The sequence below is a fragment of the Hibiscus syriacus genome, unplaced genomic scaffold (genome assembly GCF_006381635.1).
Source record: "Hibiscus syriacus cultivar Baekdansim isolate YM2019G1 unplaced genomic scaffold, ASM638163v2 tig00110204_pilon, whole genome shotgun sequence".
Taxonomy (NCBI): Eukaryota; Viridiplantae; Streptophyta; class Magnoliopsida; order Malvales; family Malvaceae; genus Hibiscus; species Hibiscus syriacus.
The window spans coordinates 608,997-633,513 of record NW_024062626.1 but is presented as its reverse complement, the minus strand read 5'-3'; the positions used below and the strand labels follow the sequence as shown (position 1 = coordinate 633,513).

Genomic DNA, 24,517 nt, shown 5'->3' with positions numbered 1-24,517 from the left:
TTATCATTGTTAATTAGAAGCGTGAATGTATGTAGAATTCTAGATCCTTCTGTGCACCGAATTCCAAAGCGAGTGAAGAATAAACACCCACCTTTCAGCTACCTCTCTCTCTAGAGTGTTTCAACTTTAGATCTGGACCGTCCATTTCCCCCTATAACTCCATATCTAACAACTGAATTACACCCATTCAACCCTTCTCAATTTTCTCTCTCTCCCTCGTCGTCTCGCATGCGCTCTTGTGGCTCTCTTCAACCCTCGCGTATCTGTTCAAGATCCGTTAGTTCCATCTCTTTTGAATCTCATATTTTTTTATAGTCTAATTTTTGTGAGTATTTATTTGATTTTTTGGCGGTCTGATTTTAGGATCTGATCTGATAAAAAAAAGATGTTTGGGAGAGCGCCAAAGAAAAGCGACAATACTAAATACTATGAGATATTGGGAGTGCCCAAAAACGCTTCCCAAGATGATTTGAAGAAGGCTTATAGAAAAGCTGCAATTAAGAATCATCCTGATAAGGGTGGTGATCCTGAAAAGGTTAAACTGTTTTTTTTTTTACCGATTTTGTGTTTTTAATAATCTGGGGTTTGTTTGTTTTTTCTATTCTAATTGTTGATTGGAGCGGATTATGAACTGATCTATTAGCATATACTTTGATCTAGTTCTTTTCGAATTTCATGCTTTGGTTTGAGTAATTGGTAATCAATTGGGTTGAAAAGTTGATAGAATTGAAGTCACATTAGCTCTATGATGGTTTAGTTTAAACCATTTTATTGTTGACTCATCTAGAAAGTAGCTTGTTTGATTACGCTCGTGTTTTGGAAATGGCTTAAATTATGGGTTTTCAGCTATGCTAATCTGATACGGTCAATCTTATTTTTCCCATGTAGTTAGTGGGTCTGGGTTATATTCCTACACTTGTGTCCGAATATGTGTCAAATATTGATGCTGGCTATGGGTTAGCAAAATCAAGACTTGGAGAGTAACTGAGTAAATATGGGTTTTTGAGTTCAGTGGTTTTTGAATTGTCTAGTGAACAGCTTGTTTATTCATGTTTTAAAAATTTGGGTTTAGAGTACGTGGGGTTGTTAATTATGTCCATAAAGCAGACATGGATATTTCGTGTATATATGTCATGTTTGTGTGTCATTCATAATGACTTGTTATGGCATTCGATTATGTTTCATGTTTGTCATATTTTCATGTTTCGTCTGTTTTCTAATTATTTATTTTGTGCATGCGTGCTGCTTGTGTCCAATTTTGTCAGGATTGAAGGTGATCTTGTTTGTAAGGTTTTCGTTTGGAAATGTTTAGAATTTTTGGTGTATGTTGGTTGTTTAACTACTTCTAGTAAGTAGGTTATTTGATTGTGTATTTTGTGTTTGGAGTTCAGTTTAAAGAGTTGGCTCAAGCATACGAGGTGCTGAGTGACCCGGAGAAGCGTGAGATATATGATCAGTATGGGGAGGATGCACTTAAAGAAGGAATGGGTGGAGGTGACGGTGCCCATGATCCATTTGATATCTTCCAATCCTTCTTTGGTGGCAATCCTTTTGGTGGTGAGATTTTGGATTAATTCATGCTCTTTTTATTGAAGTGATTAGAATGTTATGGAATTTTCATCATTCTAAAATCTTGGTTGCCTGTTCAGGTGGTGGGAGCAGTCGAGGCCGAAGACAAAGAAGAGGAGAGGATGTAATCCATCCCCTTAAGGTTTCTTTGGAAGATCTCTATAATGGAACTTCCAAAAAGCTTTCTCTTTCACGCAACGTAATTTGCTCCAAGTGCAAGGGGTAAGTATTTGGATTGAGTAATGTTTGTGTTGCAACTTAGCGTTTATGGCGTCAATAATGGTTAGGCTGCCTTTTTATTTGGTCTATTTTAACAGAAAATATTCTATGTGAAAATTTGCAGTAAAGGGTCCAAGTCAGGTGCATCGATCAAATGTTCTGGTTGTCAAGGTTCAGGAATGAAAGTCTCCATCAGGCACCTTGGTCCTTCCATGATCCAACAGATGCAGCACCCTTGTAATGAGTGTAAGGGTACTGGTGAAACCATCAATGACAAGGACCGGTGTCCGCAGTGCAAAGGCGATAAGGTTGTTCAAGAGAAGAAAGTCCTGGAGGTTCATGTTGAGAAGGGTATGCAGAATGGGCAGAGGATAACTTTCCCCGGAGAAGCTGATGAAGCTGTAAGGCCAATAAATTGTTTCCCCTTTTTTCTGTAATTTTTAGCCAACATGCATTTTGTTGTGTATTGTTGAATCCAGTTCTTTGCTAACAATTTCTCATTTGCAGCCCGACACGGTCACTGGGGACATCGTATTTGTCCTTCAACAGAAAGATCATTCAAAGTTTAAACGAAAGGGTGATGACTTATTCGTAGAACATACATTGACACTTACCGAGGCACTTTGTGGCTTCCAGTTTATACTGACCCACCTAGATGGCAGACAACTCCTTATTAAGACCCAACCTGGTGAAGTGGTTAAGCCTGGTAATGATAATATCTTGTGCATCTTTGACATATTTTGGGTGGCCTTATCGGTAGCTGTTCGATTTTTTTTTTAAAGAATTCTCTCATGTATTAGTGGATATTGATCCATGTTGTCATAGTATGTTTAGCGGATGTTGTTCTTTCACTGATTTCAATATTATTGTTATAGGTCAATGCAAGGCCATAAATGATGAAGGAATGCCTATGTATCAAAGGCCATTCATGAGAGGTAAACTATACATCCAGTTCACCGTCGATTTTCCGGACTCCTTGGCTCCTGACCAGTGCAAGGCACTCGAGGCCGAGCTACCTCCAAGGACCTCAGTCCAGCTTACTGATATGGAGATGGACGAGTGCGAGGAAACAACTCTATACGATGTTAACTTCGAGGAAGAGATGCGTAGGAAACAGGCACAACAAGCTCAAGAGGCTTATGAGGAAGACGAGGACATGCACGGCGGCGCCCAGAGAGTGCAATGCGCTCAACAATGATCGAACAAATGTTGGTGAGAAGTGGAATGTAGTATTGTTCAACAAAATTATTTGAATATTGTTGTTTGCGTAGTGTTTTCCAAGAGCGCTATATGCTCTGGGAACTGATGAACGTATGGAAAGATTTAGCTTTCGGAGTTGACCTATTTGTTTATGATATACAGCCCTTTGTCTCATGTGATGTATGTTTTATTATTATTTTCCATTTAAATTTGATAAAATTATTTAGGATATTATATGATCGGCGTTGTTTATTAGTCGTTTTCCTTTACTCCAGGCTCGTTTAGACTAGATGCTTTTCAAGAGAGAAAATTAGTGTTTTTTTTATTTAATTCCATTTGTTTTAATTACTTTAAAATCAAGTAACTTGTATTATCCTTTGTTAAAAAATAAAGGTCGGTTTGAATTTGTACTTGATGCATGAAAGATGATTTTTTTGTCGGTTAAAGAATTGAATTGAAATATTGAATTATAAACTGATTCCTAAAAAATAGGAATGATTTTGGCTATACATCTTAAAGATGATGTAGAATTGTGATTAAATTATATGATTATTTAAAACAATCTAGAATGTTAGAAGTCAGTAAAAATAATTGAAATTTTTTAAAATTTTGAAGATAACTATAAAAGAATAAATAAAAATATTATTTAATTCAAAATATAAAATTTTGAAAAAAATCAAAATTGTTAGTCTATTCAGAAATAAAAATATTTTATCTTTTAAGAATTAAAAAATAAAATCAATGATTCAAGAAAAATATATACAAATATTTCTACCGCACTTTTAATAATCATAGATTAATATTTTAACTTGCAAATACTAAACACACTTTTTCGACCGCACTTTTGAAAAACAATCTTAAATTAATCGTAAACATTACTTGTATATGTGTTTGTAGTGATGCGAAGTGAGGCTTTCCATCATAAAGTGTGAAAGTAGGCATTCCTGTTTATGTAGACAACAAAGAGTAAACTGTCCAAATTCTTACTTCTACTCATTTTTCACTTATTTGGCAAGTCATTTTAACATCATTTAACCAAGTTCTTTATTAAAAGCTATTCAAATTTTCACTTATTTACTATAATTAAAAGCTATTCAATTTTTAAAATTAATTTCTAATGCATCCGACCAATACAAAGAGATTGATAAGAGTTAAAGAACATCAAGTTATTAATGTAGCCAAGTCGGGACACAAGCATGAATTCATGTAGACCCAAAACAGGACGCTATTACAGCAATTGTAGGATTTGATTGGCGATTTTGTATCACTTATGGTGCTAACCGAACACGACAAGTCAAGAAGTTTTCTACAAGAAAGAGTGCGATTACATACTCATCGACATTATCTGACGAGCAAGACCTGGATCTTGTTGCAGCAGCTCCCCCAGGTTTTTTTCCACCTCCGCGAGCTGTTTTTCCATGTACTCCTTTGAGGTCTGTCAAAACTCAACAAATTAGCTAACTTTCAATGTGAATGGATCAGCATTCCAGGTGCAAGCTACTTGAATTAAGCTAATAGAGACTCAAATTCAGCTCAAACATTGTGGAGCAAAATTCAAGTACCCTAATACTTGAGTAATTCATAAACCTAATCAAATTTTTTAATATATGTTCTATTTTAAATTGGCATTAAAATTTTCAATTCAAACTCAAGCTCAAACTGGAGGCATGCATAATCAAATTTGAAGCCAAGTTTAAAAATCAACCTTATTTTTTACCATGTAAACGTTTAAAAGAGTAATAAAACGAACTTGAGCAGCTCAATTTTCAACTTGAATCAAGCTTAAACCTCAAAAGAGAAGCTTGACCAGCTCCAGCCAAACTTTGTGCCTCGAATTTTGAGTCAAGCTCAAGTTCTTACAGATAAGGCTTGGCTTGCCTTGCTTACATCCCTAATCAGCATACTCTTAAGTGGCTAATTATCTCAAATAAAAGCAATAAAAAATTGTTCATAGTAGTATAACCACTTCAAGAAGATGAAAATCCAAATGAAACCCAAGGCAAGAAAATATTTGCTTACTTTGCCTCTAAGTTGCTTGGAATTGAATGCTCATGACACACACGAGCATGTGCACAACAGGGATATGCCTAACTTTCTCTAAAGTATTTCAAGTATATAGAGGATCCTAGAGGAGTCGTATTTTTATACACATTCCAAAATATGCATGAGACGTTTCTAATACAGAGTCGAAGCACCATATTGACTACTTTACAGCTCCTAAACCAATTTCCATGTATTGATAATGCCCCATTCAAAAACTAACATTCTTGTTAATATATCCATTGGAACAAAGTTTGTCAACTTGTCCAAAACCAAACTCGATCCAGCCACCAATCGGTAATTACCAAGTAATTATCAACAAATTTTCATACTAAAATTTGGTTAATAAATTGTAAATTTATTATAACTAATTAAGCCTACTAATTTCATTAAGAATAATCAAAAGCCACAACAGATCACAACAACAGACACCATAAAATCACAACAAATCTCATAATGCTTCAACATATGGTAGTTATGCCATACAATAAAACACGTGCAAAACATGGAGGTGATACATAAAATTCATTGTTGCCAAAGGCATAAGGCACACTCTACGTGCTAGAACTGTTATATTGCCTACGTCATAATGAACAAAAAAGTGGCCATCTAAGTGAAGGAGCAATATTTATGTACGTGTGTTTTGGTATATACTTGTTTGGGTATATATATAATGGTATTAAAATGTAAAATTGGTCTAGTTTATTTTACAAAACATGCAAATTTTCATTTTCTTCAAAGGTTTCATTAGTCTCATGTCTGTTTTTGAATAGTAAAATACAAAGCAGAGAGTTTGATATTATTCGCTTTCTTGCTAGTAAATGTAGAATAAATAATAACAAAAAAGAGCCAGGAGCACCAGGCGTGCACCTAATCAAATGTGCCTAGCAAAAAAGGGTCCAAGGCACTTCTCTTATGTGACATTCACACACAGCACCTTGGCACACGCCTCAACAACACCAGTTACATGTGGTGTAATACAACCTATTAGCAGGCTTTTGTGATATTGATATCCAATAGAAGGGCTAGCTGAACCAGTAGCATATAAGAAAAGGAAAAGTAACATTTCGAAAAGGAAAAAAAAGCAGGCACAAACAATTGAGTCAAGAGAAGATGCATACAAAAAGCTATACATGACACAGAAAATTACCTGTAAAGAACCAATTGCAGACTCACTATCTTTCAGCTTCTGCTCTTGTTCATTCATTAAAACTGCCTTGAGCTCTAAAACAAACCTGGAGAGAAAAAAAAGAGGCAAATAAAAATGCCTGTCAGTCCATGTTATTTATTATTCCTCACAGTCCATGAATCATTATAGCCATGTAATTAGGTCCACGGCCACTCACATTCTCCCTGCAAAACAACAAACAAATAGGTTATAGCTCAGCATATCTGGTGCAATCAAACCTATAATCCAGGTAAAACTTAAGACAGAGCAAAAAACCAATTCAAACTATAGTATTCGGTCCCAGTTTCTATTAAACTCGGTCCAGTTTCGGATTGGCTAATAGTTAAAACTTTTGGTGCAGTTCAGTTTTCAGTTCACACATTAAAAGGCTGCAACTATTCAAAACAAACTGAATTAGTAATTATAACAAACATTTTTTTATCTGGGTTAGTGAATTTTTAATTAAAAAACTATATATAGAACATTTTTAATTACAAAACCAATGAACAAAACCAAACTAATCCAGTGCACTGGAATTTGATTCAGTTCAATAATCTATAGCATTCAGTTTGGACTTTAAAAACCAGAATACTGCACATTAAATACAATTTTTTTCCCCAAAACCAAACTGTCATCAACTCTAGGTTAAATAGGAACTCGTAAGTCACAACATATGAAACACAACTAAACAGAATGCCAGGCTGTGAAACTAAAGAGAAGACTAAACGTAGCACCCTGGTATGTGAATTTTTTTATTCATTGTGAATAAGAGAACACAACACTAGTATCTTATTCCGATGCAAGACCACAGCTTCAGTATCGTACCTATGGATTTGTATGTATTTGTATCATCGGGCACCTGACTCAGCTCCTCCAATGTCAAGAAAGCACGCTTCTTTTCACCTTCCTTGGTCCGCATCTGGTTTTGCACCTAGAAGTCATAGGATTTGCTCACCTCAGTCTCTGAGGTTAAAGATACCTCTTACAAGTTTCCAATCTAGAGAAAATTTTAGTTGGGTGCAAAACTGACATCAATTATACAACAGCCGCTCTTGCACATAAATAACATATAATTGTGTTTCTTTGACTCTCTATTTCCTTCAGGTATCCTTGTCCAATACATACCCGATATAGTTATAGGGATATAACTCCATGACCTTCCATATACACGTAAACTTAGAAAAAGTTTAACATGCCTGTGTTAGACACATAAATACACATATTTGACACTCACAATCGAGTTTTGAGTAACATAAGCATGAGCATCACACACATGTCGTAAACTGCGCATGCACTTAGCAGATCCTGTGTCTTCAAATATCCTGATGCTTAACTCGAATCTCGCAAGCTTAATCGAGCTTTTACTACTAATATATATTTTTAATTAGTATTGAGAGATCTCAATTCAAACTCAAACATAAATAATCGAGTTTGAAGACGACAAGCTCATCAGCTCATCTTATTACCAAGTAATTGAGCCTAATCAGGCAATATCAAGTAGCCTAATTTCTATCTTGAATCAAGCTCCAGCTTTAAAAATGAAACTCAATCGACTTCAACCAACTTCCGATACTCAAATTTCAAGTTAAGCTCAAGCTTAATACAGTTTAAGCTCAAGCAATTACAAACCCCTTTGTCTTCAACAACACCTTCTATCCCAACCAAAAACACATACCCAAAATAAAAAATAAAATAAAAACTTCAACTATGAACCTATACTTCTAACTCTGAATGTAATGCTCCTAGGTTCAAGATCAAGAAGACACTCTCTTTGCTTATTAAATAAATCTTTGAGCAATTTTTCGCTTTTACCTCTCAAAGTCAAAAGTGTCAATTTAGCTCCACAGAAGGACACAAGCTAGATATAATTAGAGATATGGAGAGAAAACAAGTCCCTGTTTTGATCCATTTCTACTACTTCCTCTGTTCAATTGTCATTGGATAAAATCTTCGGCCAACTAAGAACAACAGAGACATACTACTAACAACGTCACTTATATTCTGATGTGAATGTCAGAAATGAATCTGACCGGTACGAATGAGTCTGGCAGAAGCAATTTAAGAAAAATAAATGAAAAGTTTGAGTAATATATATACTATTAATCTGAAAATAATACTTACCTGTTTTAATTTGCTGGTGAGCTCAATCATTCGACTTTGAATCTCTATAAATGCCTGTTATCCAACACAAATCACTAACATTTTAGAGATCTCCCCTCACTTCTTTTCCACTTTGCTAGTAATCAAATCAAATAACGAATTGTTAGAAAAGAAAACCAAGAGAACAATTGATTCTTACAGTTTTGTTAACTTCGTCAGCCATGTCTGAAGATTCAAGCAGAAGAAATCAGCACCAAACGCAAAAGTTCTGACATTTATTTAAACTCTCAAATAAAAATATATCAAAATGGAAAAATAAATTAAAAGGCAAAAGGGCCGTGCCTACTTGTATGAAAGGAACTTGGATTCTACTTGGATCTTTCCAGCTTCGCGTATGGCTCTCGGATGTATAGAAATCGGAGTATTTGAGCGAGACGAGACGAGACAGAGTCGGATAGAGAAAGAAACAGAGTTGCGCCTCCGCGAAGACATCTTATGGTTTTTGGTGAAATATGGGTTTTTATATAATTTTTTATCCAACGGCCAATGTTTTTTTCTTTTTTTTATCCTATGTATCCAATGGCTGATGGTGTTTTCGATAATAATGCAACATTTTTTAGGTAAAATTTAGGAAAAAAGCATATTTCAGAATATGTTTTCTTAGTAAAATAAGAAAACTTTTTTTTTGGGGATAAATGACGTTTTTATTCACCCAAAATCAATTACAAAATAATACATAGTAACTAGCATAAACAAGCCAATGAGATTTTTTTTTTATCAAACCTCATGGAACATCTCAAATCAGGGTTAATGACTAAATTGTAAATTTTAAAAGTTTTGTGCTTAATTTAGAAATAAATTAAAAGTCTCGGGATTTAAGTAAAGAATTTTAATATTGAATTAAATAGCAAAGATTGATGAACTAAAGGGGCAAAATGGCCTTTTTATGGGAAATATTTTTATCTTCCCTTTTTGAGTATTATAAAACGTGGGAAATATGAGAGAGTTCCAGGCTTCTCTTCTTCATTCTATTCTTTTCCACCGTGAAGCCATAACTAAAGGTAAGATCTCTTGTTAGTTGATATTTAGCTGAATTTAGGATTTGGTTATGATCATTGGATGATAATTAAGCTTAAAGAAAGCTTAAATCATCTTAAAAGCAAAGATGGTGGAATTAGGAGAGATTAAAGATTAAGAGTTTTTGAATGAAATTTTGGAATAGAGTTCATTACTCAAATTGGAAGTTGAATTTGACTTGTCATCTATGGGAATAAGAAGCTAGAAGTGTTAGAATTAAGTTTGGGTAACATGGAAAATTTGGTATGATTATTGATTTCTATATGGAGAATAGAATTTTGAGGTTTAAGATGAAATTAATGAGTATAAATTAGTTTAAGTATGTATATTTGAGTTAAGAATATTAAAGGAAATGTGGAACTGAAAATGAAGTGATTCTCGAGCTCAAAACATGATTTCTGGGCAAGGGGGAATCGATACCCCCTCAACCGAACCAGAAATTCCAGAATGTCATTGGGGAACCGATTCCCCCACAGTAGGGAACCGATTCCCCCCTAAAAGAAATAGTGATTATTGGTTTAATGAGTTCGGTTAAGTTTCTAGTATCAAATTACAAGGTGTAGGTATCTAATAATTGCCTTAAAATGTATAATTATGTAGATTCAGAGCTTGAACGAGTTCCGGAATCATTGTCAAGTAAGATCGATCAAAGGGAAAGATAAGAGATTGGAATTGACTAGTGATGCCAGGTGAGTGCATATTCAATAGTGTATGATGGGTGATGGGAATAAGACTTGCGATGAGTCTATTTCCTGAAGAGTTACATATGAATTCATGATTAAAGGCATGAGTTGAATATGAGTGTATGTATGCTTGATTATATGAATTGATATGTTTTGTATGTGCTATGTGATTTATTTACAAACACTATTAAGTGTTAATGAGAGAATATCAAATAAGTTATGAAATTATATGAATATAGAAGATAAGTCAAGAGATGTAGGGAAATGGAAATAGAGGTTTATGAAGAATCATAGGAGAATAAATATAAGTAATAAGATAATGAAATATAAGACTATGTGAATACATGGTTATGAGAATTAGTAAAATAGAGTTATTTGATTTAATGAGAATTGAGGAAACTAAATAAGATTGAATTATAGAATGGAATGAGAATAATATATCAATTAGGGAACTTGAATATAAAGCGATGATATGTATATATATAGGATAAATTATATGCTAAAGATCTATGGAGTTATATGAAAAGGTTATAAGGAATATATGAAATTGAATTAATTAAATGGATTAAAGTAGTATATAAATAAAATATGATTAAGTGTAATATATATGTTTAGAAATACGACATAAGTTATATAATCTAAGGGAATACAAAGAAATAAAGCATAAAGTAGACTAATTGAGATAAGTTATTATATACCTATATGATATATGTTATCAGGTAATATGAAAGGATTCAGGAAACTTATATAAGCTATGTGAAAGTGATCTAGGTGTTTATATGTGAATTATTCGGTAATAAGTTATATGAAATAAGTGTAGTGATTACCAGATCATAAGAGATAAGTCAGAGAATGTGAATAATATGACCAGAAACTATGAGCCTGTGTGATGAAATGAATATATGAAGACATGACTATGAGATATGTGATAAGAAGTTATGATTAAATGATCAAGAGATATAAGCTAAGGGATATATGTGAATTACATGAAAATGTGTTATGTGTAAGTGAATTACGTGATTATATGAATATGAAATCATATGAGAATTGACATGAACTACGTGATTACATGTATGTGTGATATGTTTACATGAATATGTGCAAGGATATAAAAGATAGTGCCCATGTTATGTGTCTTGAGAGCTTTGGGGTATAGTTGGCATGCCAAGAGTCGAGGGTCTACGCGGTCCTTCGGGACATATAGGTATCCTATGGAACATCTATGAGGTCATTTGCGACACATATTTGGTCCTTAACATATGTATATGATTCTTAAGGAATTTTCTACGTTGTCCTTCGGGACGTATATGTATTCTTTGGAGCATGTATGAGGTCTTTTGAGACACTTACTTGATCCTTGGTATATGTATATGGTTCTTAAGGAATTTATATGTGGTCCTTATGGACAATCTTATATGGCACTACGGTGCAAATTCTACGCGGCACTTCGGTGCAATTATACGAGCTGTGGTGACAACATTAGTGCACAACCTCTATAGACTCACATACCTATAGTTCTCACATATGTCCATGGGCTAATTAGGAGATAATAACAAATATATGTTTGTGATATGATAAATGTTGTAAAAATGATATGATGTTGTTGTGTGTGTATATTGTTTGATTAAGGGGTTTAAGTATAAAAGTATGTGATTAAAAGATAAATTGTTGATGATGCTTTATGTGTATGTAGGTATATTTTGTTAAGTAATCTGATATGATTTTGTATGTTATGATGAAATAAGGTGATTTAGTATAGCATGATAGAATGAAACATGCATGCATTGTTAAATGTTATTAAGTGCATTATAATTTTTATTTGCCTCACTAAGTCATCGACTTAGCGTGTGAGTGTTTCACACGTAGGTTCCGGAAAGCTAAAAGAAAAGCTAAGAGAGCAATACAGGTCAGCATCTCCTTTATAAATTTCAGATAAAAAAATAGATGATTTAAATGATTTTGGTTATTTTGAATATAATTGGCATGTACTAAAGGATTGAGTTAATATGCTCTGATTAATTTTAGTTATTGTGGTCAAGTTATGTAAACAAACTGCTTTTACTTTAATTAAAGTTTTAAATTTTCTTTGAATTTTGTCAAAAGTCAAAGTTTGAAAAGTTAATGTGACACCTCGAACTCATATCCGGGTCGGGTACGGGTTGGGGGTATTACACCCCACCTTCAACAAAATCAGGGGACCAACAGTAACTCTTAAATAACCTCTCAACCTCAATCTAACAACATTTTTAATTAAAAGAACAACTCCATCAACATGCTGAGGACTAGCCCCATGTAACCTGTCATTCCTCTCCTGCCAAACATTATAAAGGTAACAACACCAAGCTATCCGAATGACAGCATCCCTCAAGACTTACCCCAGCCATGATCTTGCACCCAACTCAACATATCTGCCCAACCATTCATAGGCCTACTAACAAGACAAACCTACAATATTTTCAACCAAATCTGACTAGAAAAATCACAATCAGCAAAAAGATGATCTCTAGATTCATTTTCATAACCACAAAGAGAACAATTTAGGTCAATTCGAAACTCCCGAGATATCATACGAGCCTTTGTCAGCTAACAATCCTGCAACACCAGCCAAGATATAAATGAGTGACAGGGTATGGATAAACCCCCAAACAACTTTGAACCAAGGAACATTATCCTTCTTAGGCCTAAGCGTTTCCTATAATTTCATCGCTTTAAACTCCCCATCTAAGTTACCAACAAGAGCATAATCATCTCTCAACTTAAGAATCTTCTTCCAAGTCCAATTATGACCACCCTTGAGAGGAGTTTGCCAAAGAGAACATACCTTTCAACCCAAGCCACCCAAAGTGAACCAGTTTGAGCAAAGAGAACCCATAAACATCTCATCATACAAGCCCTATTCCATACAAGAATATTCTTAATCCCAAGTCCCCCTTCACATTTCGGATAACAAAATTTCTCCCAACTAACTCGAGCATCTCTAGCTGAACCTTACAAGCCCCTCCAAAGAAACGTATTACATAAACCTTTAAATCGCTTTAAAGCTTTAGGAGAAAACAAAAATATTCTACTCCAAAAGTTCTAAACATTAAAAATTACAGCTTGAATAAGTTGCAGCCTCCCTGTAAAGGACAAACACTTAGAAGGCCAACTACGAATCTTCCCAACAATTCTGCCAATCAAGCCCTCACAATTCAAGTGAGAAAATTATTAGAAACTAGGGGAACCCCCAAATATCTCACAGGGAGAGTACCAATTTGAAAACCAATAAGCTCCAATCATACTTTGCATATCAGAATGCCCAATCCCAACAAAAAATAGTTTATTCTTCAAAACATTCATCTACAACCCCGACATCTTATAAAAAAATCTCCATAATATGTTTAACAATCAAAACAACCTCAGCATGTCCCTTAATAAATATTAGGAGATTATCAGTAAAACAAATATGGGTAAGTCCAATACGTTTACATTTAGAATAAAAATTCAGCACACCGTGCTTACCTGCCATATTTAAAAGCTGCGACAAAACATTCATGACTAGAATGAATATATAAGGAGACAAAGGGTCTCTCTGTCAAACTCCTTTTTCCTCGAAAAAAACCCTACAAGACCCCCATTTAACCCAACCGAGAACTTAGAGCGAGTTATGTAGGCTTAGACCCACCCTCTAAACTTAGCAGAGAACCCCAACACTCTAAGCACCTGAAAAATAAAACTCTAACTGAGGAGTCAAATGTCTTCCTAAGATCAATTTTTAAAGCACAACGAGTTAATAAGTGTTTCCTCCTATTAGCTAGAACATTATCAATCAAATCAGTCTCATTTTAAAAAGCACTTTGATTAGGAAAAATCAAACTAGCCAACCATAACTTCATTCTATTAGCTAGAATCTTTGTAATACATTTATAAATAGTGGTGCAACACGATACGAGGTGAAAATTGGTAGCAAATAAAGGGGCAACAACTTTAGGAACCAGAGTAATAATGGTGGAATTAAATCCAACAGGCAAACAAGAAGATAGAAATAAATATTTAACATCATTAATAAAATCTTCAATAACAATACTCCATGAGAGCTTAATGAAACTGGAAGAGTGATCATCGGGTCCAGGAGTCTTATTTTCATTCATAGTAAACAACACATCTTTGATCTCCTTGGAAGTCACTGGAGCTATTAAATTATCTTATATCTCAACATAAAGCTCTACACCTAAAATCTCATGCATCAACTCATCCGAAATTGGTTCCACATGAACATCAACAGCCCCAATGGCATCAGAAAAATGATGAACCAGCTCAGCAGAGATACTCTCAAAAGTTTCAAGCTTATGCCCCTAAGGATCATGAAGAACCTGAATGGTATTAAATTTATGACTAGCATTTACTTGCCTACAAAATAAGCTGAATTACAATCCCTTTTTTTTATAAATTACATCCTCGATTTGTTTCGCAAAAACTTCTCCTCAGCCTTAAACAAAGCATCCAAATCTTGACTGAGTTCCTTCTCACGGGTAATATTTTCAGCAGAAGGAGAAACAAATACCAACTTTTGGATCACCTCAAGCTCACTCTTAACACCAACAATCCTTTCAAATAACTCACTATAATGTTCCTTATTCAAAGCCTTAAAGGGGTCATTCAATCTCTTAAGGTTAGCAAACAATATTTGTAAAGGATTTCTGCAAACTGGAACTTTCCAGGACACCTCAACAATGCCCAAAAAAGCATGTGGTTAGTCCAAAAATAAAAAAAAGTTAAAAGGCCTACCCACTGGAGCCTTAGGAACAACCCAACTAGGACAATGATCCGAACAATCCGAAACCAAAAATTCAAATTTAGCATTAGGAAATGATTACATCAATCTCTGGTTCACCATAACCCTATCCAACTTTTTAGACAATGAAGCTTCATCTCTTACTTGTTACACCAAGTAAACATGGCCCCAGTATACGGGTGATCAACAACATCAAGCTCTTCTAGACAATCACGAAAATCTTGGATTGCTCCAGTCACACCTCGACTACCATCAACATCAGAGCTTTCCTGAGGACATCTAATGATATTGAAATCCCCAGTAATAACCCAAGGATTAACACCAACTAAAGACTTATGTAGAGGTTCTTAGCATATCAAATAGGTTTGTAAATCGGATCAGCATATTACTTTTTATTAATTTCAATTAATCCATTTTTTAGTTTAACCTAAAATAATTAAAATAATAATAATAATAACTAATTCAGACATCATTGAATTTTAACTGAAGACTTGTTTATACTACTGAACTTTTAATATTATAAATTATAAAATTGAACTTTAGTTTTACATTCAATTATACCACTTCGTCGTTAAGTCGATAATGAGACGATGACATGACTAACAATTGTTTACGTGACCTGACATACTAAAACGACATCGTTTTGATATGATTGTCTTGATGCCTGAAATGATATTGTTTTAGACACTAATTTTTAAGAAGTATCGATTTTAACACTAAACTTTTAAACAATCTCTTTTCTAACATTGCATTTTTCAATTGATGATGGCAGCCAAATATTGCTCGTTATCAGTCATATTTCATGGCAAGATCAGTACTAAAATATTTATATTTTACTCATTTTTCTTCTCCTATGATTGATTTTTCACAAAACCCACTCAAAATCGATGAAAATCTATTTAAAAGTTTAATCTATTAATATTCCAATCTATTCTATTGATCATCTAATGAGACTAATTTTAATGTGTGTTGTTCGTATTCTCAAAATAATGTTTTTCACTGTTCAAATTTTTGAACAAACACTTAAAAGCTCATAAATTTAAGAAAGTCTCCGCACATCTTAAAAAAGATAGATTTTTTTAATTTTATTTCATTGGTTTTGAGCGGGTTTAATGAAAAAACTAATCATATGAGAAGAATGAGAAGTGAAATGTCAATTTTAATATTGATTTTACTACGAAAGATGATCGATGATAGGCGATGATTAACTACCAATGGTGTTCCAAAAATGCAGTGTCAAAAAAGTAAATTTTTAAAAATTTAATAACAAAATTGATATTTTTTTTTAAAATTTAGTATTTAAAATGACGGTCATTTTAAATATTATAATAATCATACTAAAACGACATGTTTTAGTGTAATGTATTATATCGACAACTGTTAGTTATTTTATCATTTCATTAATGATTTAACAATACATAATAAATATACACTAAAATTTAATGTTATAACTAATAAAATCAATAGTTTAATAATATAAATAGTTGACGAACAAAATTTAGTAGTATCGAATAGGTTTCTTAAAAAATATTAACGAGAACGACCCCAACCAAATTGACTTAATTAAACTCAAACCAGACAGCGGTAAGCACTTCCAAGCTTGAGTGTGAGGTGATTCCATCCGGTGGTAGCGCAGAGAGAAAAATGGAATCAAGTGAAGAGGACCGCGGAGAGCCACTTAGCCGGATGGCGGAGTGGCGTGATGTGACGCCTCTTCCTCAAGACGACGGTCCCAACCCAGTCGTCCCCATAGCTTACAAGGAAGAATTTCGTGAAACCATGGATTACTTCCGCGCCATTTACAAGGCCGACGAACGCTCCCCTCGTGCTCTCCGCCTCACTCAACGAGCCATCCACCTTAATCATGGCAATTACACTGTAATTTTTTTATATATGTATTTGTTGTTTGTTGTTTTGATGGCCTCCTTTTCGACCCTCAAAATCTGTAAATCTTTTTTGTTTGTTGTGTTAATGAAGGTTTGGCATTTTAGACGACTCGTGCTCGAGGCACTTAATACCGATCTGGACGAGGAATTGGATTTTATTCAACGGATTGCTAGTTCTAACTCTAAGAACTATCAATTATGGTGAGTTGTATCTTTCAATTTGATTTCCTCCTGTTTGTTTATTCATACATGAAATGTTTTTCTTGAAATTTATTCATAGATTCGTTTTTGGTTAATCCTCTGCTGATCCTGGAGATATAATGATTGATTTGTCGGTGTTTGATAAGGGTATATGTCAAACTCGAGTATGCTTAAGTTTTAAAAAATTTATCAAGTATTTGGAAGTTCATGCTCTTGGATCTATGTCCGGATATATGTCAAACACAAGTGTCAAAGTATTATTTGGAAAATGAAAAGTCCGGGCAACATAGAATTCCCCTTTTTGATCTTCAAGATTTTATAAGTGAAATGGCTTGTTATAAAATTTGGATTGCAAATGAAATTTCAGAATTTTTATGATTTTATTTCTTCCAGTCAAGATTTCAATGTTTGTGATGATAGCTCTGCAAACATGCATGTTTATGTGTTGATTCTTATGATTTTAATGTTTGAGATGATTGCTCTGAGTTTCACAGTTCATGGCTCTGCCAACGCATGTTATCTGAGCTAAATGTATGCCCAATTTATTTATTGATAAGAATTGTAGGCCTCGTTAAAAAACCCCTTCATGATTAATGGAGCTCGTAAAAGCTCCTTAATCAGCGAAAGGAGGAAAAGAGTGCCTTAGAATTTCATTAATATCATAAAAAGTACATAGGAATTACAACACCATATAACTCCGTTAATAGGAAGTAGAAAACCAAAAAACATCCCTAAACAACAACACATAAATCAACCTATTCCAGCCTTAGCTAGTGCATCTGCCTCTAGGTTAGCTGTCCTATTAACCCATCTAACAACACCTTCAAAAGCTTTAAATCTATCAACAATATCTTTAACAATAGAAGCATAAACATCTGGACATAATTCAACTTTCTTAATCCAGTCCACTGCCACCCTGCTGTCACTCTCAATAATCAAACAATCCTTGATCAACTCTCTAAATGAGACAAAGAACGATAAACCCTTCTTAATAGCTTTTAATTCCATCAAGGTTGGAGGCCCCGGACCAGCAAATTCCTTGAAAGAACCTAAGATCGAACCAGAAACATCTTTTAAAACTCCTCCTAACCCACTTCTCTTCCAGTCACTGGAAGTAGCAGCATCAACATTTTATTTGATAAAGCCCTTAGGAGGAGGAGACCAAGGGAACTGATATAAAATCGGATTAGAGTAGTTAGAACAAGAATCCCCTAAGGAAGGATCAGATATAAGTGAATCCTTAGGGATAGAAACATCTTTATACTTAGCCAAAAACCATGAAGCAAGCCTAAACCTTGCTAAGAAGAAGTAAAATGGTTAATGAATATTGATAAAATGAGAGATCATATATCCTTTTTCCCCCCTGAAATACCCGTGTTTTACACCGGTATGCAATACATGCACAGCCAGGGTATGGGTATATGGTCCTTTAAGGAACTTCCAAATACATGAAAATCTTGGAAAAAATATTAAACATACTTGTGTCAGACACAACCATGTCCAACACTTATATTATACTTGAGTCCGATTAAAATTACTTAAGTCAGTTTAATTGATTTCAGGTTCTATAATCTTGTTATTTTCCTTCTTGAATCCATTACGCTGTAATTTTTCTGTAAATTTCTTTAGGCACCATCGGCGGTGGGTTATCGAGAGATTGGGATCTAATGCTAGAGCCAAGGAACTTCATCTCATTAAGAATATACTGTCACTTGATGCGAAAAATTATCATGCCTGGTCACATAGGCAGGTTGGTTAAACATATATTGTAATCATATGAATCTTTTGAAATCTCGAGTAAAACATTAATAAATCCCTTGAAGTAATTCATTTTTTTAAAACAAGCTCCTAAACTTTATAGTATTCAAATAAGCTCTTATCCTTTTATTTGTATCTAAATAAGTTTAGTTCCAAATGAAAGGTTGATTTATGTTAAAGGGTTTATTTAGGTATAAGTTAAAGGTTAGGGGCCTATTTGAGTGAAAGTAAAAGTTTAAGGTTAAGGTTTATATAGATATGAATTAAAAGTCAAGGGTTTATTCTGGCACAAAAGTATAAGAACTTATCTATAAATAAAATGGTAAAGTTCGGGGTCCTTTTGATTATTATAAACAATCCTCTTTTATTTCTTTATTTTTGTAGTTTATTTGAGAATCAAAGTTAAATTGTAGGGGTTTTTTTTTTAGTGTAGTGGGTGCTTCAGGCATTAGGAGGCTGGGAAGATGAACTTGATTATTGTCAACAGCTTCTTGAACAAGATATCTTCAATAATTCTGCTTGGAATCAGGTATGGTTCATTGTTCTGCTCTATGTTGCCCAGACTTGGGGATGAGTGTTTGATTTGAGTATGTGTCCGACTTGACTATACTCAAATTCATCTAAGTTTTCCAATACATTTGGAGAATAATTCCTTCATTACCATGTTAGAATATTTGTTGGACATAGATATTTTAGAGAAATGAAGAATTTGGCTTCATGGATCCCAACAATACATATGATTAGGTATTTCAATGTGTTGGACATAGATATTTTAGTGTTTGCTTCGACTTTGACCCGAGTTTTATGTATATATGCTCAAACCTATCTAGAATTGGATTTATTTAGAACTTTAACCTCCGACCTTGATCATCTTACAATAAATTTTTACATGATACTTTATGTTATATTAACTTTTATGCCCTGCATCAAACCTGATTTTCGTAAAACAACTAGTCCTATAGGTAAAACAGATTGGTATGGGTTATTCTGCCAACCCTATATATGATGCCACTGATAATGCAGGACTATCTGCTATGATTCGCATGAAGTTCCATTAGTTACTTCATACCCTAACCGATATTTTCTCTGTTTCCAGTATGAGTAATATCAATTTAACTTTATTCGTTTGTTTATTAATTTCCAACAGAAATATTTTGTTGTGACAAGATCTCCTTTCTTGGGAGGCCTGACAGCCATGAGAGCATCTGAAGTGAGATACAGTGTCGAAGCCGTTGTGGCCAACCCAAACAATGAATGTCCATGGAGATACCTCCGAGGTCTTTACAAAGACGATATTGAATCTTTGGTTAATAACCGCGAGATCTCATCAGTATGTTCGAAGGTAATAAACACGAAAAACAACTACATTTTCGCACTGAAAATGCTTCTCGATCTTCTTTGTTATGGCTTTCAGCCATGCCAAGAGTTCAGAGATGCTGTAGTTGCTCTTTGGACTTCAGACACTCATCCGTTAGATCCTGATTTGGCAACGGCAATATGTGACATCCTGGAACACGTGGACTCCCTGAGAGCAAGCTATTGGATATGGCGCAAAAACAAGCTTCCTGTTGCAGCCTGATCTTGATCAGTAGAAATAACTCAAATAAGGTGATTAGGTGAACAATGTTTGAACCATCTTTTGCTAAATAGCAAAAATTATGTGGTGTTGGTTTATGCATGGATTAGAAAATCGGACCAGTGCCGTTGGTTGAACCGATCGTTGGTCAAACTGGCACAAAAACCGGATCAAACTTGTAAAATTATTGTTTTATTTGAAAGGATGAGGTTTGAACCTTTAATTACTTTGTTTTATGCTAAAGCTTATACCATTAAGTGAAATCCATACTGTTATGACCCTAGGAGATTAGAGAAGAATTTAGACGAAGAATTGAGAAAATTAAGATTAAGGAGAGAAAAGAAGAGATTCAAGAAACTTAGAATTCATTCAATAAAAGCATACTTTCTCATTCTCTAGTACATGGTTTATATAATTACAGTGTTCTCATATTTACCCTACAGCTGACAGTCCTGGTTGTACTGAGTAACCACTTGCACAGCTAAGCAATATATTTCTTATCCTTAGAGGCTGTAAAACGTGTTAGGTACAGACCTAATTTCAAATCCCTAACCCTTTCTCTGATTTCCCCAATTCTCTTGTTGCGATTCTTATCACTTCTCCTCTGATCGTGACAATACCCTCCCCACGAAATGATCCTTGTCCCCAAGGATCAAAATATGAGAATTATGCTGGAAGTACAATATAATTTACCACCGTGACGTTTTCCAGTCCTAATTTCATCAACGGTATCTGATTGTGCTCCTGCTCCCTACGTTTGTCGATCACTATAGAACCATAGAACCTTGCTACCAGCTTTAATCCCTTTCGAAGAGCAAGTGAGGTTTGATGGTAAGACTGGAATTTCAAGTAAACTCGGCCCTCGACCTTCAAATTTCTATAAATTTCCATTTTGCTTTGTGCCTTCACACCCCATGCCTTAAACCTTTGATTCATGTATTCCTTGGGTTTGAGAATTATAGTTGGAAGATGAACATATCCTATCATGCCCTCAATAATCGTTGTGAAGTATGCTCTCTCCAGATTTTGCACCCAGCGTGCTGTGTCGAAAAGCGACCATGTCATACAAACTTCCTTGAGCTTGCTGGTGAGAGATTGGAGCCTTGGTCTATTTAATGCGAATTCAACCACCCCTTCTTCGTAATCCTTCATACTATGCACAATCATATCCAAACCAGTAGCTAGACAAAGTGATCCAACAAACCTTGTAACCATTTTTTTGAGAGGCAGAATCACCATAGATAAGCCAGCCCATAACGCATTTGTGCCAGTAGTATATTTATTGCATAAAGGCGTGTCAAGACATAGATCAGCTAAAGCACTGTGCCTACTATGTTCTTGTTTCATGGTCACATCAGTGAAAATAATTTGGTCTGGTTGTACTCCTTCTGCAGCAGCATACACTCGCAGTCTTATTTCTCCAACAACTGGAAATTTAAGGAGCCAATGTGCACTATTTGGTACGCACTTGAGAATATTACACCAAGTGTTAAAGATTTCAGGATCTATTTGATACAATGGGTTGCAGCATGCAAAACGTGATGCAATTATGAACCAATGAACAACATATTTAAGGCTTATATCAAGGGCAAGCATTGGATCAATAGGATATGCTATGGCATAGAAAGGTTGCACACTGAAATGAACTGACGTAGTAATGTGCCTTCGGATAATTCCTTCAACCTCGGTAAACATTTTATCGAGTTTCTCCCCGTTGCGCACACACTGTAATGTATGTAGGAGGTTACAATTAGCTTCAGGAAAATTAGGTCGAAAAAACAGTGCCTGCTTATAACTTTTGACGGCAGTTTCCACATCTCCACTGTCTTTATAAGCATAAGCCAGATTTACTTCTGCCTTGAGTACCCTTCTTTGAAGCTCTGCCATAACAGAAGGGACAACTTGAATCTGCTGCTCGTGTTGTGTTTCCATGTCAACCGTGGGGAATACCTTTGCCTCAGAAACCTTCATACCAGTCCTTCGTTTAGATTTTATGCTTAGATGGTTCAACTGTTTTGAATTATGCTTGTTATCAAAATCTCTCTGAACTAACCACCCACGAATTACAGATTATAAATATACAACTGATGTCAACTTCTCATCAAGTAACTGAGAAGCAAATGTTGAGCACTTATTGGCCTCAATAGCATACTTTCTTCGGATACTTTCACCACAAACAAGTGATTGTATATTTTTTGCTCCTTTGTTGTGCTCAAGGAAAAGGCAACGAGCTCGGTGACCGCAGAAGTACTTTTGAACCCCAATTACTTTTCGCAACACCTGTTTTCTCCTATGCTCCAATGCACAGATCTGTCTGGTTCGAAGAAACAATTTCGTATAGCCAACTTGATACATTTCAGGGAGGTCGTTAAATTGTTTTAGAAGAGCAACTGAAATGCTTAATGGATCGTGAGGTGTGTTGGTCTCCGAAAGTAGGAACCAATACCTTTCTGCAAACTTCTGATGTGTCATTCGAGTTGGATATCCTGATTTTGAGATTCTAACAACCTCCAAAATTCCACAATATCTAAGTTGGTGCAGGACAACATCCTTTTCAAACTTGTCAGGGACCTGCTTGCAATTTGGTTTTATGCAACGAATAAAGTGAGGTGTTGTATTCTCTAACTGGTGCATTAGTTCAAAAAATTGGCCCTTGAATTTCGTAACAACACTTAGCTTCGTGTATTCAGATGAAATCACTGGTTTCAAAGACTGATCAAGCATTTTTTTTGGCAAATGATTGTGGCAATTGGCCACTATAGGATGACAGAAGTTGGACCAATCCCGAGTTCAGAGGATCTCAGTTCTTTTCCAGAAAGCCATTAGTATCATACAGTATCAGGCAGAATGTTGAGACATCCAATGTAGCCTTATAGTAAGAAGCAACAACAACCATGTTCCATTCCATATATATATATATATTCCCCAGGTTGGTAAGTGCTTGGGAATGATTAGGTTGCAAATTGAGACAGTGTTGGTAAAAGCATGCATCGATAGTTTTCTAAACCAACCCCATTTCAGATTCTATCATTAATTCTTTCCCATTTTTGGCTTCCACGTTTGCATCTCCAATATTCCTCAGTTGATAATGGTCCACCCTCCATCTTGTATCATAATAAGGGGCGATTCTCTTTCTTAGTGTATCTGTAATCTTCATTTGATTTTGAAGTTGATGTCCCTGTTCAAAATTTAACTCAGCCCTCATAACAGCCTTGTAATCTTCTGTGGTTTGTTTCTACTACAGCCGTGAATCAACCTTCATGGAACCGGTGATGGATGGGAATACCACATGATCTACTCTTGCTGACATTTTATCGAACACTTGTGAAACATCATATGTTTCGTCTATTGTCACTGATAATATTTTTTTAGGAGTAAAGAAGAAGGATTTAGACTCACCAAGTGAAAGCTGACCCATTTTTTTCTCTCCATAAATTTGCTCAGTTTTCGGACTTAGTGGTTCCTGGTTTGTCCTTCATGTCAAGTTCCTTAGAATCTGCTCCAAACGACCCTTATTCATTGCAATCTTTGTCTCCAGGTACTGTTCTTGCTTCACTAGCTTTGATAAGTCTTCAATCTGCTGTTGAACCGCAGAAAAAACAGAGTATGCAGCCATTGCTTTGCCAGGAGTTGTGGCTCTGTATACCAATTGTTATGACCCTAGGAGATTAGAGAAGAATTTAGACGAAGAATTGAGAGAATTAAGATTAAGGAGAGAAAAGAAGAGATTCAAGAAACTTAGAATTCATTCAATAAAAGCATACTTTCTCCTTCTCTAGTACATGGTTTATATAATTACAGTGTTCTCATATTTACCCTACAGCTGGCAGTCCTGGTTATACTGAGTAACCACCTGCACAGCTAAGCAAGATATTTCTTATTCTTAGAGGCTGTAAAACGTGTTAGGTCCAGTCCCAATTCCAAATCCCTAACCCTTTCTCTGATTTCCCCAATTCTCTTGCTCCGATTCTTATCGCTTCTCCTCTGATCGTGACACATACTTATAGTAATTGACTAATTGCAAACTATATTCAATATTTATTTGACACTGAACTTGGTATTTAAATAAAGAATGTAATTTACATTGTTTTGGTTAGCTAACTGGTTGAACTGGAATCAGAAGGCTGATTGGTTTAATTTACTGATCCAGTTTTTCCACATTGAGTCTCCGATTCCATTTATGCATTGCAGACCGCGGAAAGACGGGGGTTAATGTACAAACTTTAGAAAGTGAAAGGTTTTATTGTGAATAGCTATGATGAGGTT

At 34.9% G+C, this 24,517-nt stretch overlaps 3 protein-coding genes across 7 annotated transcripts; 2 read left to right on the top strand and 1 right to left on the bottom strand.

Moving 5' to 3' along the window:
• Positions 1–181: 181 nt before the first annotated feature.
• On the top strand, positions 182–3,170 carry LOC120219106 (dnaJ protein homolog). Its single transcript, XM_039215955.1, has 7 exons — positions 182–276; positions 364–535; positions 1,392–1,557; positions 1,650–1,791; positions 1,913–2,189; positions 2,296–2,494; positions 2,664–3,170. The coding sequence occupies exons 2-7, from the start codon at positions 386–388 to the stop codon at positions 2,984–2,986; spliced, it is 1,257 nt and encodes a 418-aa protein (XP_039071886.1). The 5' UTR covers positions 182–276; positions 364–385; the 3' UTR covers positions 2,987–3,170.
• An 898-nt stretch (positions 3,171–4,068) lies between these two features.
• Positions 4,069–8,762, bottom strand: LOC120219109 (prefoldin subunit 1-like). Of its 5 annotated transcripts, none has more exons than XM_039215961.1 (7): positions 8,639–8,762; positions 8,496–8,521; positions 8,318–8,371; positions 7,022–7,127; positions 6,375–6,381; positions 6,179–6,263; positions 4,069–4,423 (listed from the first exon to the last, which is right to left on the bottom strand). In XM_039215961.1, the coding sequence occupies exons 2-7, from the start codon at positions 8,517–8,519 to the stop codon at positions 4,313–4,315; spliced, it is 387 nt and encodes a 128-aa protein (XP_039071892.1). In that variant the 5' UTR covers positions 8,520–8,521; positions 8,639–8,762; the 3' UTR covers positions 4,069–4,312. The 5 variants fall into 5 exon arrangements, with proteins under 5 accessions (XP_039071892.1, XP_039071891.1, XP_039071890.1 ...); XM_039215960.1 differs by having other exon boundaries at positions 8,643–8,761; XM_039215959.1 differs by having other exon boundaries at positions 8,496–8,576; positions 8,645–8,761.
• Positions 8,763–16,381: 7,619 nt separating this feature from the next.
• On the top strand, positions 16,382–20,304 carry LOC120219104 (protein farnesyltransferase/geranylgeranyltransferase type-1 subunit alpha-like). Its single transcript, XM_039215953.1, has 5 exons — positions 16,382–16,708; positions 16,808–16,917; positions 18,547–18,667; positions 19,109–19,204; positions 19,823–20,304. Exons 1-5 carry the CDS (start codon positions 16,475–16,477, stop codon positions 20,252–20,254), a joined length of 993 nt encoding a protein of 330 aa, XP_039071884.1. The 5' UTR covers positions 16,382–16,474; the 3' UTR covers positions 20,255–20,304.
• Positions 20,305–24,517: the final 4,213 nt, after the last annotated feature.